This window comes from Pteropus medius, unplaced genomic scaffold (assembly GCF_902729225.1).
Source record: "Pteropus medius unplaced genomic scaffold, Ma_sr-lr_union100, whole genome shotgun sequence".
NCBI classification, from domain to species: Eukaryota; Metazoa; Chordata; class Mammalia; order Chiroptera; family Pteropodidae; genus Pteropus; species Pteropus medius.
The window spans coordinates 8,039,498-8,065,415 of NW_024349797.1; the positions used below are offsets into that span (position 1 = coordinate 8,039,498).

Sequence of the window (25,918 nt, forward strand, 5' to 3'; positions counted from 1 at the left end):
CTGAGGATCTTACCTGATTACACAAAATAAGCTAAAGTTATAAAGGTAGGTGTGTCGCTCATCAAAAGCCATGAGCTCTTCTAAATTTCCCAGCCCCCCAAGTAGTTAGGTAGGGCCATGTGCCTGGGATGTGGCCAGAAGGGATATAAGCCATTTTTAGGCCACGCTTTTAAAAACATCCCTGAAAAACCTCCAGCCCTCACAGCTTAGAAGCCCTAAGTTCTGATGGTGTAGCAACATGACAGAAGCAGCTCCTGACCCTGAGCCACCATCTGGAAGACAGTGATGCAGGCAGGAGAGCGGCATGCAACCTGGCATGACAAGAAATAACTTGTAGTAGTAAGCCACTGTGATTCTGGTGCTTTGTTTCATCTGCTAGAATTACTGTGGAAAGAGTGTTTTACAATGTATAAAGCACGGTGGCATTGCAAGGTTCTATTATTCGAGGGGAAAGATGCCTTAAAAGTATTAAACCATTCTTCAGAGAAGAACATGTCTGACGATAAAGAATATATGTGTGAATTTTACATAAACTGATTTATGCAAAGAAGGGAAAAAGCTTTGAAAACAAAGGGGAGCAATTAAGATATAACCTGTTCAAAACTAAAACCAAGACTACAGTAAGAGCTGCAGGCTGGTTAGATATTCGGTCCTACAGAAAACAATGGTCACAATTCCCGTTAACGGTTAAACAGTCTGAAAACAGACTTCCTCTGACAAAAATTTTAAGAAAATCCCACATCTTTAATAAATCTGAATCAATGAAGACATTTTAAATAAATGTGATGGTTTCCTAAATTGAGGTGTAAATCTTTCCATTACTAATGGGGAATAAAACAGATATTAGGTACCAAATAGCATGATCTAATATGAAATACAGAACACCCCTACAATGCAGTCTAGCCAAAAATATTTTACTTGAGTTCATCAGCCGTTAGCTGTGACATCCCGCTCATAGGAAATTCAGGTTATGAAAAAACAAACTAAAAGACATCAAGATGAAACAAATAGACAAACTAAGGTAAGATGTTCTGCAGAAAACCTGACCCTATCTCTCACAGAGACAAAAAAAAAAAAAAAGTGGGTGGCTATACTAGAAATAACCACCAAATATAAGGTGTAGTCCTGGACTAGGTAGTGGTTTGGACAAAAGAGGAATGAAGAAAATGTTTTGGTTTAACACCATGTGAATATGGTATGGGTATTATATGATGTAAAAAATTACTATATTACTTTGTATATAGAAAGGAAAAGGCTGTTGATTGAAAAGAGCACATTATGAAACAGCAGACAGTGACATCTTTTTTAATAAAGAATTCACATGTGTCTGCCTACACATAGAACGGTCTAGGGGTTTGCGTGAACTAACATGCTTCCAATGCTCATGTCTTGTTGGTACATATGTGATGTTTATTGTCTTAGTATTTTTTAGTTTGTATTTCCAGTTTCCTGTAATGGACATGTACTGCTTCTATAATACATTTTTAAAAAAACATCACGATTAATATGAGCTACAGCATCTGACCTTTGGGAAAAAATGTAATAGTGAGTAATTTCCAATAAAAAACAATTATGTTCACGTCTCATTCTCTACAGATAGAATTTGGAAAACTACAAATATAACTGTGGCAAGATGCAACAACAAAAATGCCTTAAGTGACTACAAATGTTCTGACTAAGGAAAACGACTAAGAAGACTGGTAAAATGATCTGCCACAAAATTAACATTTAAAGATACTTTATCTTCCAGTCTTATTTGTCAAAAGAAGTTAGGGCAAAAAGAATAAACTGCTGTTAAAATAAACGAGTATTGTGTATAGCGAGATCCTCCAACAAAAGCACACTTACAGTCTGTCCCTTGGGAGAGCCTTCTTCGGTCAACTTCTCAAACATTTCTTTAGCTGCCTGGATGTTCTGTGTCAGGTAATCGCCAAACAGAAGAGCATATGACACCCTCTCCAGGGCTCTGGTATGGTTCATGCTTGCTGCCTTCTGAAGATACCGATATGCTCTTTAAATGGAAACAATTACACAACAAATTAGCAATATTTTAGACTTTCATTAAATTTTTCCCTCAAGATCTACAAAAATGAACCATTAATTTCCTTATTCTGTAGAATTCCTCTGATATTTCTATTAAGTCATGTTACTTATGTATATAGAAAACATTCTGGCCACTTTGTTTTTACCTAAGATACCAGTTCTCTCTGTTATCCTAATACATTTAGCAATAATATATCCTAATTACACTAATAGTAAACCTAAAAATGTCTATTAAAAAAGTTAACTAGATTTGCAATGAGAGAACTGTTATAATAATATGGTGTTCAGTAAAAAAGAAAATGATAACCATTGCAATTTTCTTTTTAAATCTTTGTAGACTATTAACAAAAGTCAGCTGAAACTGAAGGGACGTAAAGTGTTAAAAGACAGTCGCTTGTTTTATGTTCTTTCCAAGTGCAAATTCCTAAATTCTAGTCTTTATCTGCAAAAAAATTACAAAGCAAAAAGAAAAACACCTGGCAATTCCTTACGTATTATGGCATTTAAATTCTGAGTAGCATAAGTAGTCTTGTGTCTTAGAAACTACCACACCTTTCATCAATTATTTCCATTTTGCTTACTGTTTATTTTTGTGATTAGTATTTATAATCTTTTTACCCCAACAAACTAAAATCTGATCAAAGCAATGCCACTGATGCCCATATATCATACATTTCTCATAATGCAACTTAAGAAATCCTCTGCTTTGGGCAATACACTTTTCAAAAAAGCGCTTTGCTGTTTATCTCTGTAGTGGCCTCTCTCAGGGGAGGAATGGACTTGGCAGTGCTACCTACTCTCTTTTTTGGCTTTTCTTATTGCTTCCATTGAGGATTTTCATCCCGGTCTGGTACATCATTTCTGCCTCCTCCATTTGCCGTCTTCTAGCAGCCTCTTCTTCAGCTAAAAACAAAATGTCAGATACATTTAAGTGGATTGTAATTCTACACTGATCATTTAGCAAAAATGGGTATCTATTCTGTCAGGTCGTGATACAAACAATTAATAACCTTTCACTAATTACAAATCTGACTCTAAAGACATATGATTTAGTGTGGACTTTACCTGTCAAAAGACTTTTTTTAAAAAAATAAAACTCATTTAAATCACTTTCTTTTAGAGAAAGCAATATCAACCTGCTATTGGAAGGTACTTTTCTGTTAGTAATTCTAAAACTTTTTATATAATTCAACTAAAATTTCAGTAACAGTTTATGATTATATGCCAAAGTCAGCTAAAATCAGAAGGACATTAAAAAACAATAGTCGAAAAATATTATTATAGTCAAAGGACACTTTAATCTCACCCAAAATGCTGTTCATCTTTATGAGAAAGTACTTGATTAATTATGTAATAAAAAATTTGTAAAAAACTGATTTTTTTAAAAATGTAGATCCTGATCTAATGCTAAAGCTCTATATTTTTTTCTATGCACTGATACAACACCAAAAATCACAGAACTGTTAGTTATCTGCAAAATTATTTTGCTACTGTAATACAGCATTTTAACGGAAATCTAGAACTCATTAGGAGACATGTAAATATTTCATTAGGACCAATACTAACAGAAATAGAACTGAGTTCTTGTGTATAAAAAAATCTGATTGTATTGCATTAGTGCATCTCATACACCAGCCCACACCCAAGGACCGTCTACCTTTGATGCTCTCTTCTAGAGAACATCATAGGTAGTTCTAACTACCCAGTCAGAGCCACTATTTTAAAAATGTTATTTGGTATCAAAGAGGTATGTTCAAGATTTTCTATTCTTCATTATCAGTTACAAAGTCTTTCCTGACAACATACCTTGCCTGTAGAGGTCAGCCCCTTTATATTGACATCGATATGTAGAAAGGTTAAATATACTACATTTGTCAAATGTTCCCCAACCCCTAAGCATAGTGCATTTCACTCAAAGTATTTTTAAAAGGTATTATTCATTTTTCTTCTGACCACTATAAACCTTCTCAATAATGTTGTTTCCTTACTGTCAAAAAATGTTTTACATTTATTAATTTAGCATCCTGCCTGCGGGTTTGCAGAACAGCGTGTGCACACCAACGGAAAACCAGCCCTAAATAAGACACAAGTATGATAAGCTGCCCAAGTGACAGGCTGGAGATAAGTAAGTACACTGCATGCTTCCTGTGTTTAAGTCCATTCAGGCTACCACCAAGTCATCAAAACTGACCATTTCTGAATGGGGTGGAAAAAAAAAGATGGCTAAGAAAAGGCTTTAAAGCTATTTTCCAAGACATAAAGCAATATGGACATTCCTCCTACTGAGCATACTTACTTTCACAAAAGCCCCACTTTTCATCTGCCTTGTAGTCATAGGTTGTAGCACACCACAGTCTGCCATCTTCCCTCCCGTCTGATGTACAGTCATCATATTCCTTATCCAGGAACAGAAAAGGAAAGTGGCAGGGCTCCCCATGCGCTGTGCCTTCAATGGCGGTCAAAGCTGAGAAGAAAAGAAAAATCTAAACAAACAGAACCTCCGGTATTCATGGATTTAATGCTGACAATTTCAACTATTAGAATCTGAAGACAAAGATATATGATTTGTAATGGGGAACTTAAAGGGCCAGCACCGATTCTGATTAGGGACGACCTGAGGGTGAGTCAACTTAGTGAGCATGGCTAGCTGACTACTCAGCTCTATATCCAACTTAGAATTTCTGAAGGTCTTGAGATATAATAACCTCAGAAAGCTGTCTGCTGTAAGACGCCTGCCCAATCAGTGAGCAAAAAATAAGGCAAATGCAACTGAACCAATTCTCTCTTCTGCATAACTCTCCTTTTTTCTATCTGAATGCTGCAAGTCGATTTCTTCAAAAATATAGTTATACAGGGAAAATGCTCCCCCAGGCAGTTAATCACTCACGTACTCCTCTGTGATCCCACAGCATTTTATTGGAGCGCTTATCACATGTATTGAGGTTCTTTCTTTACCACACTCTAGCTACCACTAAACTCTGAGGTTGTTAAGGGGTAGAGACCACATCTCCAATTCGTGCTGTAAGTTCTTTCTGGGTAGCTCCTCAGTGCTGGGAATTACACTAGGTGATGGAAATGAGGTGGAGCAGAGAACTGTGTTCCCAAGAACTTACTGCCTAGCAAGGAAGAGAGACATTAAACAAAAGTATGATCGATGTTATGGAAAAAGCCTCCCTTGTCAGGGACTGAAGTTGACACTGAACCTCATGGATGTGTACAAGCAGGGGCTCAATGAAAGGCTGCAGGGTATGGTGGGAAGAAGTATTATAGACAGAGGGAACTGTGTGTGTTAGGATCAAATGAAAGAAAACATGGCATATTAGAGAAAATAAAGAGTTCAGCACATTAGAACATGTAATGTGAGTGCCAGAGTGGACAAGAGGCTGAATGAAGAAGCACAAATAAGCCTGACTAGGAAGGTCCTGACAAATCTTATTAAAGAGTTTGGACTTTATCCTGAGAACAGTGGAAACTCACTAAGAGTTTTAAGTAGGAGTTACATGCTCATACTTACAGTTTACTGAGAGAGTAGGCAATGGAATAGAGAGCAGCAAGGCTGGATGCAGGTGACCAGTTTAAAGGTTATGACAGTAGTCTAATCAAGAGGTAATGGAAGCCTGAAGAGGATAATGGAATGAAAGAAGAGAAAGTATTCAAGTGATGCTAAGGAAGTAGTATGCTACTATTTACTGACTAGATGTGCAGATGAGAGGAGTCAAGGAAGTCTATCAGGTATTAGGCTTCAGGAAGTGAGAGGGTTGTCCTTACTAAGGTAGAGAACACTGAAGGAGGAGTAGGTTACTGTTCAGGGAGAAAACGGATCAGGGCAGAGACAGGTTAAGCTCTAATCTTGCTACATTCGAGGCGGCTGTTAAAAAAAAAAAAAAGAGGTAAAGATGCCTTAGACATCTTTTTAGTTGTAGCCAAAGAGAAAGTTCTCCAGTTTATAGATAAACTTGAAGCCAAAAGTATGCATATGAATGCTGAGTGAGAGGTAGATGAGAAGACCACAAGGATAGGGCTGAGCCAGAACCGTATTCAGTACGAGTACACATCGGATTCCGCTGGTGGCTTCTACATGGAGAATTTAATTAGGCTGCAGTGCTTAGTGATTAAGGGTTTAGGTTCTAGATTCAGAACACCTGATTCAAAACCTACTGCTCTGTTCATTTTAAGTGTCAGATTTGATTACTGGCTATCATTAACTTAAATTACATAATCAGTCAGCTTCATTATGCCAGAGCAGCGATTAACGTTTTCAAAACTGGCACTGTTTTTGTGGTGGTTTTTAAAATGACAGCCTTAAAATTCTTACAGAATTTATTCATGGGAAAAAATTAACTACAATTAACACTACTATGAGGAATATCTACTTGAGATAATTGACTGGAAACAAGCAAGTCCTAGTAAGTAACTTTTGGAAGATTTTAAAACAAGTTTAAAGGGTAACAGCAATTTCCCTCTTGTGATTTTGCGTGGACAAGATAGTTGAGAGATACAGATCTGCTTTCTAGGGACATACTAATAAAGGATGTTTTTAACCCTGCATTAAAGCAAGATACTGTATCTATAGGTTCTGTTAATAAGAAAACTATATATTTAATTATGTTGCTTGTTTGAAGCTATCTTGTATTTCCAAATATACAACAGTAATATCATTTTAGTCAAATACATTTGTAGTCAAAATAGTTGAAACACAATTATTTAATGTTAAAAAGCTATCCACCTCAAGACAACTACCATAGTGTTCATCAATTTTACTGCACAGAAAGAAAAACTCAACCAACCGTCACCAAAAATCCCTAAAGTACTAAGAATGATGATTTAATTTAAACCATACTTGAGATAAAGCAAATGGTACAGGCCAGATTAAGAGGTATTTATTGTTTGCTGGGAAATAGTATATGATAATCTCTTAAGGGAAAAATACTAGTGTTAGGTAATTTACTACAAGCAGACTGCATTCAACCAAGCTTGAGAACTGCTAACTGCAGTTGAGAAATTACATATGTTAAAGAGGGAAAGACAGACAGACTATACTAAGGCAGTGCTTTAAGGATTAAAATGTACTTTTCAGACAAAAAAATGAAATGGAGTCATATGGAGAATGAACAAAACATTAAGATCAGTTCATACAAGCTCATTTCTGTGAAAAATAACTCATAATTTTTAAGTAGAAATAGAAGCACTGGCCCATGTGCCCAGAAGAAAGTGACAAGCTTCCTAACACTTAGGTGGCACGCACTGTCAGGAACCATATAGAGTGAAACTTGCTGAGGAATACTGCTATTTAAGAAAAGTGAGTTTCTCTAAATAATGGCTTTAAAGATATTTCTTCAGAGTGTCAAAAACCCTGGTGGGTACTTTTCTCACGAGGATGGTCTCCTAAAGGTCTTCTTACAAATAAATTCTTGTACAACCAAAGAAACAACAGTAGGACCTGTTGTAGGCAATGACCTATGTTTCCTTAACCATTTAATTCTGTTTACTCTGATTACTAAATCCAGGTTTGTTTATTCCCTGCCCACCCCCATGCAAATGACAATGAGGTAGAAATGCCATCCTATTACTCAACTAATGTGCTTACATCAGAACATAATATTAAGCATGATTTAGTAAGTTTAAACTCAGTTCCTTCTGTGCCATTCGAAATAGAGCAACATGCTGGTTGTTAATTTTTCTTCTTTTTAAGACTATAAAGATAAAGTATTTATTGCAGAAAAGACAATCTAAGCAATAGAAAAATACAAAATTAAAGAAAAATCAGTCGTATTTAGCTACCACTGCAAATTTCCCCCCCCCAAAGGTAATGGCTGTTAATAAAAAATAAGTCATTTTAACTTACAAACATATGCAGGTGGGGAGGGGGGCGGGAATGGTCTTTCTTTCACATAAGAAACTCGTGGTGGTTAATTTTATATCAATTTGGCTGAACCACAGTGCCCAGATATTTAGTCAAACATTATTCTGTGAAGGTGTTTTCCGGATGAGATTAACATTTAAATCAATGGACTTTGAGTAAAGCAGATTACTCTCCATAGTGTGGGTGGGCCTCAGAGACCAAAGCCATCTCCTCTGAGCAAGAAGGAATTCTGCCAGCAGATGGCCTCTGGTTCTTTCTCTGCAGAACCCTAACCAATCTAAGATCATACTAAGTGAATTATTTTCAATGTGACATTTTCACTTAACACTGGCTTTCTTCCAAGTGGCAGACAGTGCAGATAGGCTCACTATGATTCTGAATCCCTTTCTCACTTTCTGTAGTGATAGGAATGGTCAAGGGAGACATATGGCAGTTCTACCAATGACTTCTGGGGGAGGCTCCCTCTTCTCATGCAGGCACCACTTCTTCCTGAGGACCAAGGGCCTGAAGGTACAGACACCACCAGGTGTGACCACATGGAGCAAACATGAGGATGAAGCCAATTTACTAAGGTGACAACAGGAGAGAAAGAAGGAGCTGGAGTCCTTGATGGCACAAGCCCTGAAATGCCTGTGAAGTTCTAGTTGTATGAGCCAAATAAACAAAACTCTGCTTCTGCCACCACCTGATGGATTTTGTCGTTTGCAACAAAACATGTTCCCTTTAAAATGACTATAAGTATTTTATATTAGGGAGTACCACAGTGTAATCATTCCCCTCTAGATGGTCACTGATTTGTTCGCTTTCAACAAACGTTGAGATGATGTGCAGAAAACAGTAAACACAACAGGCATGACTGTTATCCTCTGAGAGACGGGCCCTTGGCTGGCATCTGGGAACTTAGATTTTGGATAGATTCCCACCACCCTAACTGAAAGAAGTGACTCTTTGTGCCTAAACTGTTTGTAAAAATAATGTGATTTATGCTCAACATCTGTTTTTCTTCTGGGAGTCTGCAAATTTGGTACATGCTAAGCAGAAAGTGACTATGTGACTAGTATCTATATCTTCCCTGGGAAGTAACATTTAACATGTTTTGTCACATGTGCTAAGGGATTTAAGTGTGTCCCCTGGGAGACGACCTTCGGACACTTGCACCTTGTTTCCTTTGGACTGTGCCTCATGCTGGTTGTTTTGTAATCTTTCACTATGATAAATCACAGCTGTGAGTATGACTATATGCTGAATCCGCCCAGCAAATCGTCCAACCTGGAGGTTGTCTGGGGAACCCCTGACACCAGTTGGCATCAGAAGTGGGATTCTCTAGAATGACCCTGACTCACTGAAATATGGTGCAAGCACTGTTTGGGAAAGGGAAGGTGAGGGTTAGGGTGTGGTAAACCTCTGGGGTCCCAACTGTTACAGGGTCATCTGTGGGATGTAGCGGCAGCAGAGTTGCTATCTGTTGTGAGAGGTCAAAGTTACCTGTGGGATTTGAGAATGTCAGATTCAATTCCAAGAGAATCAGCTTGCTGGGTTCCGAAGTTGCTTTAGGCCATGCTAAAAGTGACGCCTTTGGGTTCTGTCGGACTCATATTATAATGCAACCCCGTATGTACACATGCAATAAATTTGGTTATATCTCCTGTTAATCGGTCTCATGTCAATTTGATGATTAAATCAGCCAGAAAAACAATGAGAAGAGGGGAAATTTCCCCTCTCCCACACTATGGACAACTGGAGCCTCTGGAAAAAGGGAGACATTAAAAAAGGGAAGTGATAACAAAATAGTTCCAAGGATGTAAAGTCCAGCACAGGGAATATAGTCCATAATATTGTAATAATTATGTACAGTGCCAGGTGGGTAGTAATTGGGGGGAATCACCTTGTAAGTTATATAAATGTTTAGCCACTATGCTGTATACCTGAAACTAACATATTGAATATAAACTGTAATTGAAAAAAAAATTAAAAATTTTTTTTTAAAAAGAGAGGTGATATGTAGATGAAGATATAATTTGGAGTTCTAAAAAGCAGATTTAGTTTGCTAATGAGTGCTTGTGAAAGCAGAGGTCTGACCTGTAGACACTACCATGCATATCTGTGAGCGGGTCAATCTGGACTCACAGATAGATGAGACAAAAAGGGTGGAGGAAAGCCCTGCCTGCCACTTGGACTTTCTGCAGCATTTTGCCCTTGCCGCTGTGTAGAAAAGCCCCTGGCTTTTTAAAATTCCTGAATTTACAGATCCCAATTGCCTGAACTTGATTCTAAGCTACGACCTGATACTGTCTGGTATAGGCTTCCAGCCTCGGTGTGAGCTGTACTGAACTGAAAGCAGGCATAGGCTCGATAAACACAACTCAGAATCTGTGACCTCTGCATATCAGGCCACCTCTCTGTGGGGCCCTACACTGTGAGGAAATCACGAATGCTCGGTTAGTTAAACTGTCTGGGTCACATACAAATGCCTACAGCAAAGGGCCTGTTCTTTGATGAGACCATCTGAAATCAAGCTGACTGGCTGTATGTTCTGACAGAGACTGACTTCTGACTATTATTGTCCCAAACTGCAAGTTGGGAGAGGACCCATCACAGGGACAGGTTAGAAGGACTCCCGATCCCCCATGGAGCATGTCTCAGTGCAGCTGACTCCTAGTCTGACTCTCTTTGTTGCTATTATGCAACAACGGGCTGATTATCTGACTCCGCTTAACTCACCTTTCCCCGGCTGCACACACCTTAGTGCAATCTGATTATTCAATGAAGCTGTCCTCAAAAGGGGAGTTGACCTTTTCTAGGCCGCTCACTAGATGAGTGATCCAGGTGGAAGGAGGCGGTTATGTAAACCCATTTTGAAATTTTTTTAAAAATTCAGGATTTTGTCCTGACCAACTCGTGAACATGACGTCTTTCTGGTCCAGCTGTTTAAAGACGTTTTTCTGGGTAGCTGTTCTGGTCCCCTTGCACGCAACCCTTCCAGACGAAAGGTCTGGGTGAGAGTAAGCGATGATTGAAAAATACATAAAATTACGATTACTGACTGGAAACACTGATTTTGTAAGAACCAAGAAAAATAAACCCAAACCCCCACACCTGGAGAGGCATGAGGGAGATAGGGTATTGCGATCTTTGTTTTTCGGAACTATTTCTGGAAACTTCTCCCTCTGTGCACCTTTCCAAACTGTTGAGAGTACTCTGAATTCAGACTGCTGAGCCCACGATCACACCTGATGGGCTGATGAGGGGGCAGGAAACAAGAGGTGGCCCAGCTCCCGCACTTGCCACGTAGAAAACCTCCAGACGTCCACACTCGTGAGGGATGACCTGGTGTCACGGACCACAAAACTGTCTGAAACTGACTGGCAGTCCCTCTGAAACCGAGGACTGAAATTATTTGGTTTAGACTGGAAACCCTAGGACAAGACGCCTGTGGTGGGAGGCCACATCCTACTGCCTAATATAAATCCTGCTCGGGGTGCCCCAATACTGTAAACTCTTTGTTTTCAGGGTTACCACATGTACCCTCTAGGGTTGTACTTCTGTATGTGTGCTCTGACTGCCACGCCAGTCTCAGCCCTGGAAGGCTTCCAAGTCAGCTTCGACTTACTGGCCAGAGGTTGCTGGGCCTGAATTGATACTTAGGACCTGGTAAACAAGTTTAATACAGAAACTTGAGGAAGCCACCCACTTTCTAAGACAGACCTTTCTGATTAATGGGATTTGTTAACTGGCTAAGTCCAGGACCTGTGAAAGGCATGAATGAAATTAATACTGAAGACTGATCTCTCTCTATTGTCTGGGTTTTACTGATAATAACTTTGCTATAAAGACAACTTGGACAATGACCAAAGGGGTAGACTTTGCAGAGAAGAGTTAACACAGCAGGCCTAAACTTCTATCCTTGAAATGGCTTGCTTACAAGGTTGGCCCTTGGCTGGTGCCTGGGAATCTAGCTCTCTCAAGGGTTCCAACTACCCTAACTGCTAAGAGTTGCTCTCAACTGTATAAACAATACAGTTTATGCTGCTTTCCTTCTGGGAGTCCACAATTTTGGTATGTGCTAGACAGAGAGTGGCTACATTGACTAGCCCCCAATAAAAACTCCAGGTACTTAAATCTCTAATGAGCTTCCCTGGTAGACAACATTTCATATGTGTTGTCACAACTTGTTGCTAGGGAAATTAAGCATGTAATGTGTGGCTCCCCTGGGAGAGGACCCTAGGAAGACTGCACCTGATTCCCCCAAGACTTCACCCCATGCATCTTTCCCTTTGCTGATTTTGCTTTGTATTCTTTTGCTGTAATAAATCACAGTTGTAACTATGACTGTATGCTGAGTCTTGAGTCTTTCTAGAGAATCATAGAGTCTGGGAGTATGGTCTTAGGGACCCCCAATACAACTAGGAATAAGTGTGGAATGTTCAAAACACAGCAAGAAGGCACGTGTGGCTGCAGTCATGTGAGTGAAGGGGAGTGGCAGAAGAGGAAGTTGGATAGCAAGGGCTTGATCATGTAAGCCTTCATCAGCAAAGATTAAGAAGTTGAATTTTATTCTGTATGTGACAGGAAGCCACTGGAGGCTTCTGAACAGGAAGATCAGTCCGGCTACTGTTAGAGAACTGATGATGAAGGAGCGGGGCAGGGGGCGGGGTGGTAAAAGCAAGGACACCAGATAGGAAGCTCTTACATACATGAGACTCTTCAACTACCTTGGGTGGTTCAGGATCTGCTTTAGAAAGAAGAAAGTTAAGTTTCTCTTTATGAATGGGTAGAAATGTGATAGATGAATTTGAGCAATGGGGTGAGAAAGGTATTCCAAGCTGTGGGGAGAACTTGTTTAGAAGTCCAGAGGTCCTGAGAAAGGGTATTGGGGAAGAGCCATGGGGATGATATCACTGGGATTGGCAAGCATGCCGAACTTCTATCAATATGGCAGTGACACGGATGAGAGGCTGACAAGTGAAGCAGGTCTAGAAGTAATTGTCACATACCCAGTTCTAATGTAGCTGGGACTGTACACACACAAAGCCACGCATATGTAATTTATGTTATATGTAAGAACATAAGCCTTTTCATGCATTAATAATAAAAGCTAAAAGGAAAAAACAAAGCAATTATTGAAAAACTAAAAGGAAACAAGTGAATTTAAATGTATATAAGATTGTTGGTATAACCACACAGAAATATTTAAATGATTTTTAAAACACCATATTACAAATCCCTAGTAAAATATATACTAAAAACAAAAAGAACCATAAAGAAATCTTGAACTGCATTCAGTGGTCCTGCTGTTAGTGGTAAGGTGGCCACTGTTATTTTGAAACTATATATACAGTTTTATACACACACACACACACATCTACACGTACACACAGTTATATATACATATACATATATATATACACATATATATTAGGATAAAGCAATATAACACTAATACCGTTAGGTACCAGGCATCAAGGAAAGGAGACAGAAACATTAAAGAAAGAAGTGAACATCCTGATGGGTAGAAAGGGCTGGCAGCACACCTGCAATCCATTCTCTCCTTTTACTGCCCAAGAAACAGAAAAACAGAGCGGTAACACGATCAAATCTTAGAAATTTACTAACAAGAGACCTTGTGGCAAATACACTTGAGGTATTTACTACCAGGAGAATCCTTACTTATGGAATGCTTACTATTCCACAAAGGATGGACTTTTGCTGCACAGAAACCTGGGAATATGTATTTTACGAGGCATGACTTTCTAGAAAATATCACACAAGCTATGCAGTTACCAGAGAGTAAACTGGAGACATTTTATAACTGAAATGGCTCCCATTTGTGGACATCACACTCCATATGCATTACTTAGAGGCCTCATATGTTGAAATCTGGGCCAGAGTGCATCCTAATTGAAGCAAGACAGGACCTGGGAGCAGTCTGGTAGTCATGCACTCTTCTACTCTTTCCCTGTGTCTTGCCATCATTGTATCTTTGAAAATATTAGTCACGTTTGATAATGAGTATAATCTGATTCCTGCGAGTCCAATTTGCCAATCTGACCCTTTGTGTTATCCCGCCTGTAACATTTAATTTGAACTGGAAGAATTGGTATGAATGATACATGTCTGAACCCTATCCACTCAAAAAGGCCTATTAATAATGACAACTCAGCTGCAATGCATATCCCGGGTTCCCAGGCTGTAGCATCTAAATACAATTTCCCACTAAAAGGAATCTGGGTTCCTTGGAGAAATGGCTGAGATTAATTTCTGGATCAGGAAATGTGTAAGATGAATTTTGGACATCTTGCCCTGCCTGAAAAGAAAGAATTTTAAAAGTCACCTACAATTAGTCAAAAGAACAAAAGAATGAACTTAAAAGGACTCTCAATGGCCCAAAGTGGGATAATGTGAGCAATAAAAAAGAATGACTGCAATAGAGTGAAGCATAAATATATAAAACCCATGGATTTGTAATGATGCTAAAAGCAAAGCAAAACAAACAAACAAAAACACATTCACTGGTCTCCTCTGGAGGTTGCTAAGGCACCAAATTATTATTTGAAAATATTTCAAGGGAAAGAATCAAGCATTTATCCTGCTTCCCCTGTATGGAATATATTTCAGAGTAAGCAAATAGTTGATGAGGAAAAGTTCCTCTTTTTAAAAGAATCCCAGGTAACAAATGCAGGAGAAATGATAAATTCGAAAACCATCATTTTGCCACGCCTAATGAAATAATGGATCTAGACAACAAAATCGTTGCCAAAACCTCTAGGTGGAAGGTCAGCGAGGAACTTTTAAATGGCTGCATCAGGCAGGTGTTCTCCATCCAACCTCAGTGGTTAATCACTAGAAGTGAGACAATCCGATACTACATGCCTCCCATGTGATACAAAACACTCCCAGGAAATACAAAACACTATCTATGAAATATTCTCAATAAAAAAATAGAACTGACTCTACCCAAGCCTCTAGAGCTAACTAACTTCTAGTTTACAGACAGAACAGCAGAAAGTGGGACATGTTTAAAGGACATTAAAAGAATACAACCAGCTAGATTCCGAATGTGGGAAGTTACATAGCACAAAGGTCATTGTTTCTTTAACAAAAGACACTTAAAAACTAGGGAGGAAGACTTGTTACAGATTAAGAGGAACTTAAGATCTAAGCCTCGATACTGATTCCAACAAACCAATTCTCAAAGACATTTGAAACTGTGAAAACTGAACAGAATCTGGGTATTGGGTGATATAGGTCTAAGAGCTAATTTTGTGGGTGTTATAATACTATTGTGATTTTGTTGAAAAAAGCTATTTTTCTATATACATACATAGGTAAAATAATATGTGGAATCTACTTTAAAATACTCTAGGAAAGATAACAGAGTAATAGTAAGTGGGGTAGTAAAGATGAAACAAGAGTGTTGAAGCTCACGATGGTGGGTACCAGGCAGGGCCTTTACACCCTCTCTTGGACATCTCCCTGATAAAAAATGAAAAAGAATGAACTAAACTATAGTATTTGGCCAAAATTTTAAAATGGTAATATACACTTGGCAGAGGTACAGGAAAAAAGTAGCTTCAAAGGAAGCAAACACGATTATTTTTCTGAAGAACAGTTTAGCAATATCTAGTCTTTTAAAATTTTATATTCAGTCCAGCAAATTCACTTTTAAGAACTAATTCACTGTAGAGAAAATTAAAAAAAAAAAAAGAACTAATTCTCAGGGAGTTTTCATATATGTGCAGGTATATCTAAAATGATCTCCCAGCAACAAACAAACAAAAACATTGTAAACAATCTATTTCTAAGTTATAGTATATTTACATGTAAAATTTTTTATAGCCATTAACCATTAAGCTGTAAAAGAGTACTAAATGATATGGGAAAATTTCAAAATAAACTATTAAGTGCGAAATCCATGATGTAAAACAGCATACATGTTTTGATCCAATTTAGTCTTCAAACCACACATTTAGGAAAAAAGCCTGAAAGAATATTCTCTATGATGTAAACTGCTGTTATTTCTAGTTGATGGGATTGAAGTACTTAATTTTGTTTATTGGTTTTTCTATACACGAATATGGAATACTTATAATAAAGAATATATCTTTAAAAGGTAAAATCTAGATCAATTCCTGAAAGTGGCTAATAATGGAATAAGTGGGTATTGCAGTGATATTTGAAATAACAAACTAAATGAAATATAGTCGGTGGGACGGGACAGGGTGGGGAAATTAATAATTAATTCTTTAAAGGAGAGATATTTAGCACACTGTATTGCGAGAAAGATCATGTTTCAAGTTTTACAATTTAAGTTTAAGTTAAAAAAAAAGATGTCAAGAAGGTGAAAGTTAGAAGCGGATTACAGTTTATGTAAGCTTCGACTGGACCTAAATGGCATTACCTAGGATGACTGAAAAGGTTACTGCAGAAAAAATCCTAACACAATTCTGAAAATAACCAAAGCAGCCTGTTAGACAATCCTTCCTGAGTTTCTGTTGTGTGTACTACTCTGACAGATTATTATTATATACTGGAGTCTAAAAAGGAATGTTAGGATATCAATGTAATACAGATGTAACTTTATTGAATTTGGCTTAATGTGGGTCAAATCTGTTAAGTAAATAACTCTGATATATTAAAAACTAGAAAATCCTGCAAAACTACATTCTCTACATTAGATGTGATTAATAATCAGTAAAACCAGACTTCTGCATCTTTCTACACTACCTTTAAAATTGTAGTTGTCTCCTTCTTAAATCAGGCAAAAGCAAAGAAAATGTCCAGACTACCTGGCTTCCGTACTTTCGTTGCTTCTTCATAATCCTTGTTTTCTGAATTTGGAGATTCTAGAAAGCTGATTTCTTCGGTGACACTCTCTCCTTCTTGGCCCCTGAGGCTGTCTTCCTCTTCTTGAATAGGTGATTGCAATTCTGATTCTTCTGAATCAAGAAATATCTGACCAGCAACTACTCTGCCTGCTGTGCTGTGGTCCTTTACCGACTCATCTGATGGCAAAGAAGTCTGAGAATAGAACGTACTTTTAGTTACCAATAGTACCCAAACTCCCTCCAACCTAATCTGACCATTATTTTTATAATCCAGATATATCTCCTTTAGCTCCTGTAATGTGCCATATTTGCTCATCCCTAAAGGAGAGATATTTAGCACACTGTATTGCGAGAAAGATCATGTATATGTATAGCCATTTTGTCTTCAACACTTGTCTCTTTGAATTTCATATGTATAGTCATTTTGTCTTCAACACTTGTCTCTTTGAATTTCAACTTAGATGTTACTTCTCCCAGGAAGTCTTTCTTAATTACTGGAGTCTGGGTTAGGTTCTTACCGTACATGCTCCCAACATACCTTACACTTTCCCTGTGATAGCTCTCTATTACAACTTCCTGTTTCTTATCTATATTCCTTCTAATCTAAAGATCGGAGATCATAACTGATTGGTCTCCTTAGATACGTAATAATCAGCCTTATCCATTTAACCAACCACTTTAAGTGCATTAACTCAATAGATTTTTTTTTTAAATTGACATAAGTGGAAACAAATGACAGAGGTTCAGTCTTCAAAATTAAAAAACCTTAAAAACTAAAGAAAAAAAGAAAAAAGGAGGGAATAAAATCAATCTCATTGGATAGTAAAACTGTTACTGCCTTTAGGCTCCACATATATACACACCCCCGCATTCAAGTTGAAATTAAACCTAATAATCAACACTCCTAATGGAAATATTTATTATTTTCTCCCCTATAGATCAATGATTTTTTGCTCCAGAAGAACTAGAACTAATATTAATACCAGTTATCAGCTAACTTTTTCTTTTCTTTTTCAAAATCCAATGCTCAAAAGGTATAAGTTTCATACTCTTTCTAAGCTACATAATTCAAGCTTTTAAACTAGGCATCAAATACAGGTCAATACAAATTTTAGTACATACCTTGGACTCTAAGGATTCGTCCTGGCCACTGTCTTCATCTGTAATTTTAAGACAAGTCAGTCATCTTTCTTGTTATTATTTAAAAAAAAAAAAGCATTTGATAAGTACGAAGTACAACAAAGAATAATCAGACACTGGATAAATAAATCTAGAATTATCTAAAACTGGTTGTATTCAGCAACTATTCAGAAAAGATTAAGTAAAAGGTAAAAAAGGGTTGGGGGCATAGTTTTTCCTCTTTCTCCAGGAAAGACATTAAGCTTTATCTGTTACACAGGTAGGAAGACCAACAACTACCACACAAAAATAGACACTTCAGATACCACCCAATTCTATATATAGTCTACTACTGAAAATGAGTTACTAAGTTTATAAAAATAAATCTCTGATTTTGTGGTCCAGGATTCCACCTATTCTTTTCCTCTGCTCAGAATCTGGAGTTACACCAGCTTATTTTAGTGCGAATTAGCCCTTTATCATTCTATTATTCTGTGTTTTCTTGCTATTACTTCTATTCTGGCCACTTGTTATTCTTTCTCCTGCTCTTAAATAAACACATTCGACAACCCAATATCCATATGCAAATGTTTGATCTTTGTGTTCTTGCCAGTTAAAAACATACACCTGTCAGATGAGCTCCAAGTTTCATTGGTACCCTTAAAATTACCCAATTTTGTCTAGGAGTGAGCTTTACTTTTGTCTGCTCCATAAATTATATGAGAAATTAACCAGTAGAAAAAAATGCTATAAGACCATGCAATTTTTACTAAAAATTTGGTGTTAACGGTTGCTATTTTACTTCATATGGTCAGTCATACCCTAAATATTATTTGTAACTTGTAACTCTCTAGAGTATAACAAAAACATGTTTTGGAATTTGTATTATCATAGTACTGAGCTAACTTTAAGAAGTATAACCAACTCAAATTATGTACAAAATATAACACTCTATTTCACAGTATTTCTTTTGAATACTTGAAAAAAAAAAACCAGTCTACTGGTTTAGTGAGGTTTTGTCATATACAAAAGTGCTGTCAATTCAAACTTAAATTATAGCTATTTTCACATTCACTGCTTTCAGATTATCTTCCAAATACATTTCTTTCTGGTGAGTGGGGAGCATGTATTAGTCCCCTAGGTAGTGATGTCAATTAATTAATATCACCCTTCATGTTAAACTCCCTCACAAGCATCACCTAAAGCCCAAGTTCTAACATATGGTTCAAATTCCACTCTCAGCAAATCTTGGGATAAAGGGAAAAAACTTCATCTCTATTACATATTGAAGTTGTATGGGTGGATGTATTAAATTAATCACAAACATTAACTAATATATCAAGAGCAGACATTAAATATGTAAATATATATCCTAAAAGACTGAAACTTTAGATTAGATGGAACTCAAATCACTAAATTTAGTACCTTGCCACAGCAGGTCACATATGTAGTTAATCAGTAAAGTGGAAACAAATGACATCTATTTATTCATAGATGCCTATGAATAAATTTTAAGACATGTATATTTGAGACACTATAAGCTGTTAGGCATTACTGTGTTTTTGAACTCTAAGAGACATGGGATTTGTGACATCAGGGTCATTTCATGTGAATTGCATCACGCTTCTCTCTCTCTTTCCTCTCTTCACAAACTAGGAATATATACTAAGATTACTGGTAAATAAGAGAACTCGTTCTCATTTACTAAACTGGGAGAAGCTACTCCAGATGGTAGTCTTAAAGCATATGCTATTTTCTCTTTCAAATTGATATATACATTCATATATCACATTTAAAAGAAGTTGCTTTAACCTAGAAACTTCTGATATGTAATAGTCAGGTAAAGATTAAAGACACTAAAGTAACATATAAATAAAAAGAAAACTGTAATGCTTTTGTAACACAGACATCAAACAACAAGAAAAATGTAAAAGGATTTCAATGAGGAGTTATGGATTTCTCATGCAACAGTATCACATCCAAAATATAATGGTTTGCATTACAGTTTAGTAGTAGTACACTTTCCTTTGGAAAAGACTAATTTTCATTTTTATTAGCTAACAAAACTGCAAAGTGCCAGGGATATTCTTTCAGGGAAAAGTAATCATTACAAATTCATTTTCCAACTTGTCAGGTAAATTACACTGATACACCTTCAAACACAGAAAGCCTTAAGAGTTTGGAGAGACATCCCGTCTTCTGCTTTGTCATTAAATCTATGCAGATCCTAAGATACTCTTAATTCTCAATTATTCCAAATCCACGTCCTGAAAAGCAGAGTTCAAAACCCGACTCATTACACATTAATCTTACACAGGTACAATATGGCAGGCTGGCCCAGCCTCCTTTTTCTCAATGTGTTAAAAAGGAATACCATCTGCCCTGCTGATTCACAACGTTTTGAGGGACAAAAGAACAATGAAATTAAATATCTTCTGCGATCTGAAATCTACCCTTTGAATAAATGATATTAATATAACTATTACTTGAAGTAGACCTAATTTAAAAGACTCTAATATTGTTTGGCATAAAGAAAGAAAAGTAAACCATTTGCCTCTTCCTGCCAAAAATAAGACAACATGTATTTCTAAATGAGAAAAGTTATACCATTTTTCACTATTATCTTAAGAAAATGAAGGAAAAATCTTTTTAATCTCCTTTTAATTTACTTATTCACAGAGAACACATTTCTAATAAAAGTATCATTTTTTACATGCCTCTAAAAGAAGATATTAGATAACAGCTACTAACAGTGATAGAATCAAGATTCCCTTTGTTGGCTGATAATATTCTACCTGGTAATAAATGCAACTTGTCCTGGGTAACCTTTAACATTCAAACCTCAAGTCAATGCAAAATTATGACCAAAACTTGATTTTTACATCACGGCAAATCTTTAAATCTAAGCTAAAAATGAGGCTGTCATCCTATATAAGCAATTTAATGAATAAAAGTCAATTGAAAATCCATGTACTCATTTTATAAAACTTTACCTCACATAAGTGTTTAGTGATATTTGCACTTTATGCGAACACAAGATGGCCTCTATTTTCTGTCTGTACATCTACACTGTTTTAGTTCTAGTTAAGTAAAGTTTTTGCCTCTACCAGAAAAATGTTTTGAACAATTTATGATGAAAATCACAGCAGACATTCTTGAACCTAGACCTCTGCTTACATCAACACAACCCAAAGACTTAACACTTCAGTATTAATAGTCTCCTATTATAATATACTGAAAATCCCAACTGTTGATTAAATGACTTCAAGTATTGCCACGAACATGAAATTCCAAGTATAAAAAATTTAGTCAAAAGAAGACATAGGAAAATGTATGCTTTAATTTTCTTTATATTCGGCAAACTGAATTCAGAGAGGTATATATCATGTTCTTTAACCAATAGTTCTCACAGTTTAGTGTAAAGAATCACTTGTAAAGCTTGTTAAACTACAGACACCCTGACCTGTTCCAGATCTAAAATTACACTTTTAACAAACCCCTAAGAACAATTCTGATGCAGGTAATCCATGGTACATCAGGTACTCTACCCATGATACTGAAGAGTTTCACTTCATACTTTCTTTGATTAAATAACTGCTAGCAGTGCTTCAAGAGTTAAGTAGTTTTAAAGATTTGGTCATGAATGCGAAGTATCACTAAAAGGAGAGAGGGTAAGCAGACCTCAAAGTATGATGTGGGCAGTAAAGTACCTAGTATATGCTTGTTGCTTTTGAAATGATATTTCAGACCACATTATGGACAGAATTTTAGGTTTAGGCATCTTATTTTAGAAGCAGAATGATGTTATGGCATTGATTTACAACTAGGACAGATAATTTGGGGATTCAAGTAATCATTTGGGAAATTTTCTGTTGGAAAAAAAAGAGTTGACATTTATACCCTGCCTTGTTCCAAAAAAATTTAAAGCCACAGAACAGCTGTCTTGTTAACAGAAACTGATTAAAATTCAAAAGCTTTATTGTACTAATTGTTTCTTTACCAACTTAGAAATACTAAGTGTTTCTTTACCAACACTCTCAAAATAGAAGTTTTCAGATGTAGACAGATTAAACTGTTAAAAAAGAAAAGTAATTCTTTTCAGAACCAGAGTATAAATCACCTAATTGGAAAATCAATTCGAAGCACACAAATTTCTATATCTATATAAAAAGGTAAAATTAGTTGCTATCCATTTTAAACTTATAAGGACCATGATTTTCTCACAAATCATAAAATTACTGTCAACGAAAATGGGGCAACTCAGAAACACTGTGACAGGGGTAAAAACCACTTTTTCAAGAATACTCCTTAAAAAGGAGGAGGGAGTGGACACAATTACATCAAAAGTTTTCATTATTCAATAGACAGAGACCAGGAACCATCTCAGGTACTAAGCAAACCACTGTCAACATCCTGGATTTGATGGACCTGGCTCTGCCCAGTGACAGCCCCAGGTGTGTCAATTACTTAAATTACAATTCCTAAATCCAGTTTCAGACCCGATGCAGCACATAATCTACATGAAAGTTGAGGAAACTCCAGTAGGGCTCGTATGTCATTGTGGATCGAAGCTAGCTGTCGGAATTCACTCCCAAGGAGTCAATTCCTCATTCGTGATAAGGAGTCCTGTAAAGTTTAAGTGAACAGAGGTGTGGGCAGGGTGACCGCCCCTTCTTTACCTCCCTTCTCTAGTTCCCTAAACACTCCCTCTCGTTTTGGTCAACCGAAGCCCAAGGAATGACAGCCCACTAATGACAGGCTAGTGCAAGGTGTGACCAGAAAGAGTGAGGTCCCTAGCTTGAGCTCCCAAGGCCCTGCCCCGGGATGCAGGCCGGGGGGGCGGTGGCTCCTGGCCTCCAGTCCGAGGGGGCGGATACTGACCTGAAGATGCCAAGGCCGAGCCCAGCAGCATTGCACACAGCAGCAGCGTCAGCCCGACCCGGACCCGCATCCTGCTCTCGGGGCCGCTGCCAACCCCTGGAGCTGTCGCTTTCGCTCTGGCACCACCGACTCAGCTGCCACCGCCTCGCCGCTGCTCTTCCTGCTCCGGCCTCTTTCCTCCGCCCCTTCCCAGGCCTCTCTGCCCAAGAACGCAGCCAATCCCCACCTGCCGCCGCTGCCTCCTTGTCCAATCGCCGCGGTCTTCCCGCCCACCCACCCCCACTTCCCCGCCCCTGGGGTCACTCATTGGCCAATCAGTGCGCGAGACTCCCACACCGGCTTTCCCGGTTGGACCACGGCGTCACCGACATGGCCCCAGTTCATTGGTAGCTCCTGGGTTCAACCATCCCGGAATGAGAGCGTGAGTCCAGGGCTGATAGAAAAGACAGTCACCCAGGACTACAATTCCCACAATGCACTTCATGGGCTTCTCTCTGATTGTGCTGTTGGGAAGCGTAGTCTCTCCCCGGGCAAGATTTAAAAATGCAGGTGGCTGTTGAAGTTAAGGGAACTTAGCTAACACCTGGGCTAATCACTAACTCAAGGCCTTGAACCACGGGATTTTTTTTTCTTTTTTCTTTTCTTTCTTTTTTTTTTTTTAGCATTTTATTTTATTTTATTTTTAGTTTCTAGTATATAGTACATTGGTTAGACATTTATATAGTTAATGAAACAATCTCCCTTATTATTCTAGCTTCCCTCTGTTTTTTTTTGTTGTTTTTTTTTTGGCCAAATAAATATTAAGAGACACACAATAAAGTTAAGAGTTTGTATGTGTTAAGCTTCTCTGCCTCTGTTTTATTTAGAAAATTTAAATTTTAATAGTGATACCAACACTAAGGAAAAAATGCAAGAGCTAGGATGAATTTGAGGTATTTCATTTTTAACTCAGGTAAAACTACCATATATATGGAAACAGGATGGAACTTACTACCATCCAACTTTCTCCCACAAAACAAGAGAAAATAAACCCCACCCTGTTCAAATAATTTCAATGGTAGTTCTTATTTTTACAAGGGCCACCAGATAGTAACCATGTGGAAAACGTGCCAATAGCCTTTGCCAAACTCTTCAGACATTGGTACTCATCCTTTTCTTTTTGTAAGTTACATTGTTCTCTTCCTCATTGACTGGGTTCAGGAAGCTAGGCTGATGTTTTTGGAAATAAAGGTGACAGTGTGCATTGCAGAAATGGAAGAAGTCTTGTGTATTAAGTGCCAACTCCAGGCATGCTCCCATTGGGTAGCAGGGCAACTTCATGGGCTTGACGACTTCATCAATTTATGTCAATCTGGTTTCCCTAGGATCCATCCACTGCTCTTAGGCATGGAAACTTGGAAAAGTCACACTTGCCAGATATCTTGATACCTCTGGGCATTTATCTCCCATCTTCTTTGATAGGGAGACATCTCTTCCACATTCACATTAGAGAGGATGAAGAAAAACTATTGTCCCATGAAAAGAGTTCTCTTTTCTATTACTACCTTCTTGGCACTCATCTCTCTCTCTTTCTTTTTTTTGATTAGATTTTATTTTCAGAAAGGCATATTAATTCCAGTTTGTCGAACAGATTACATAATCAAGGGTTGGGTTTTTTTTTTTAAATGTTAACCAAGAAATTCCACTTTTATCTGCAAAAGTCAGGTTATGCTGTTAAATACAGCCAAGATTATAAGAATACAAATGCCATTAAGTCTACTGGATCTTAAGAATTATTCACCAGCACTCACAAGAAAAAGGCAAAACTTTGCCCTCCTGAAAAGTTGTATCACATTTTAGAAAACTAGTAGAGCTTCTGGAAGCCTCAATATTTGTAATTATGCTAATAATCCTTAAAATGTATATTATACAATCTGTGCCAAGTCAGCTAGGAGTCAACAGGCTTGATGTCAGCAGGTAAAACAAACACATTCCTGCAGACCTATTGCCATTCATGATGACATTTAGAGGTCCCAAAATGCAATCTCAAAGGCTCTTTCCATTGCATTCGTACAGTGTACATACACACATGAAGGGTGTTCCTACTAGCAATATTTAAAACAAGTTCACTTAATACTGCAAATCACATGTAGCATAGAATGTTCAAATGTTCAGTCTTGAACTGTATATGACAAAGCCAAAATATCCCACCATTCCAATAAAAACGGAAGGGGAATAGTGTTAACACACCATTAATTTATGTGGTTAAGTTTTCCTAGTGAAAGACAGAAAAGCCTACACAAAATCTGGGGACAGAATAAAATTCAAATTTCAGCCACTGGTACCTCTCCAAAGACAGACCTGGTGTTTCTACACCCAGCCACCTGGAAAGCTTACCTCTGGCTCTGCCAGACACCTTCTAGTTGAGAATGTTACAATCATTCCAATCACTGCATTAAGAATCTTATTGCCCCTCACCGTATAAATGTTACATCTGTAACATCAAATCATGCCTACACGGCAACACTGTGGCCATGAGGGGAGAAGATGAAAGCATTCCCTGTGAGAGAGAGAGTTGAAAAAAAACCTACCTCTGTCCCATTCTGCCCTAAAAGTACCAATCATACTATTTAACTACATCCAAGCAGCCAGAGGGGAAATAACTGAGGATTGCAAGAGAATCTAGTCAAGTTGTCACTGCAAAGAGCAGAGGAAGAAGCATGTAACCTAGTTCAAATCACATGTGTTTCACTCTTAAACTTCTTCCCTCAAATGGGTTTTGTCTGCAAACAGGACTGGCTTTCAAAGTTTGAGTCTCTTATCTAAGTTGCTCAAACTAGTTTTAGTCTTTCCTAACAGGATCCAGCTGGATAATATAAAGCGTTTGAAACACAGCAGCAAAGGATATAAGGAATACCTAGAAACAGGGGGCTGAGGAGAAGCCCTCCTGGTGTTGACTTAGAGAAAAAGGTTCCAGCAAAGGGGTTGCCAGCCGTTTTCCCTGACGAACTTGTCCCATCATTTTTTTGTCACAAAGGCCCTTCTGACTGCAATTATTCTGTAGCTCCTTCTTCCCTGGGCTTTTGAAACATAGTTGAAATTGCAATTATGCAATTATCAAACCTCCACCACTGGTAATACGTTTATGTCTGGGCTTTGAATGAAGACATGCATAAAAATTATGTTAACAATTGCAGATGTCAGCGTA

General features: G+C 37.7%; 1 protein-coding gene across 1 annotated transcript in view; it reads right to left on the minus strand.

The window, feature by feature from the left end:
* SEL1L (SEL1L adaptor subunit of SYVN1 ubiquitin ligase) overlaps positions 1-22,890 on the minus strand; it is a 46,851-nt gene extending 23,961 nt beyond the window's left edge. Inside the window, exons 1-6 of the mRNA XM_039883971.1 lie at positions 22,732-22,890; positions 17,854-17,891; positions 16,693-16,924; positions 4,340-4,507; positions 2,841-2,946; positions 1,849-2,011 (exon numbers count right to left, since the gene is read on the minus strand). Of these exons, the coding sequence (XP_039739905.1) occupies positions 1,849-2,011; positions 2,841-2,946; positions 4,340-4,507; positions 16,693-16,924; positions 17,854-17,891; positions 22,732-22,801 (777 nt within the window). The 5' untranslated portion in view covers positions 22,802-22,890. The remainder of the gene's footprint in view (positions 1-1,848; positions 2,012-2,840; positions 2,947-4,339; positions 4,508-16,692; positions 16,925-17,853; positions 17,892-22,731) is intronic.
* Positions 22,891-25,918: the final 3,028 nt, after the last annotated feature.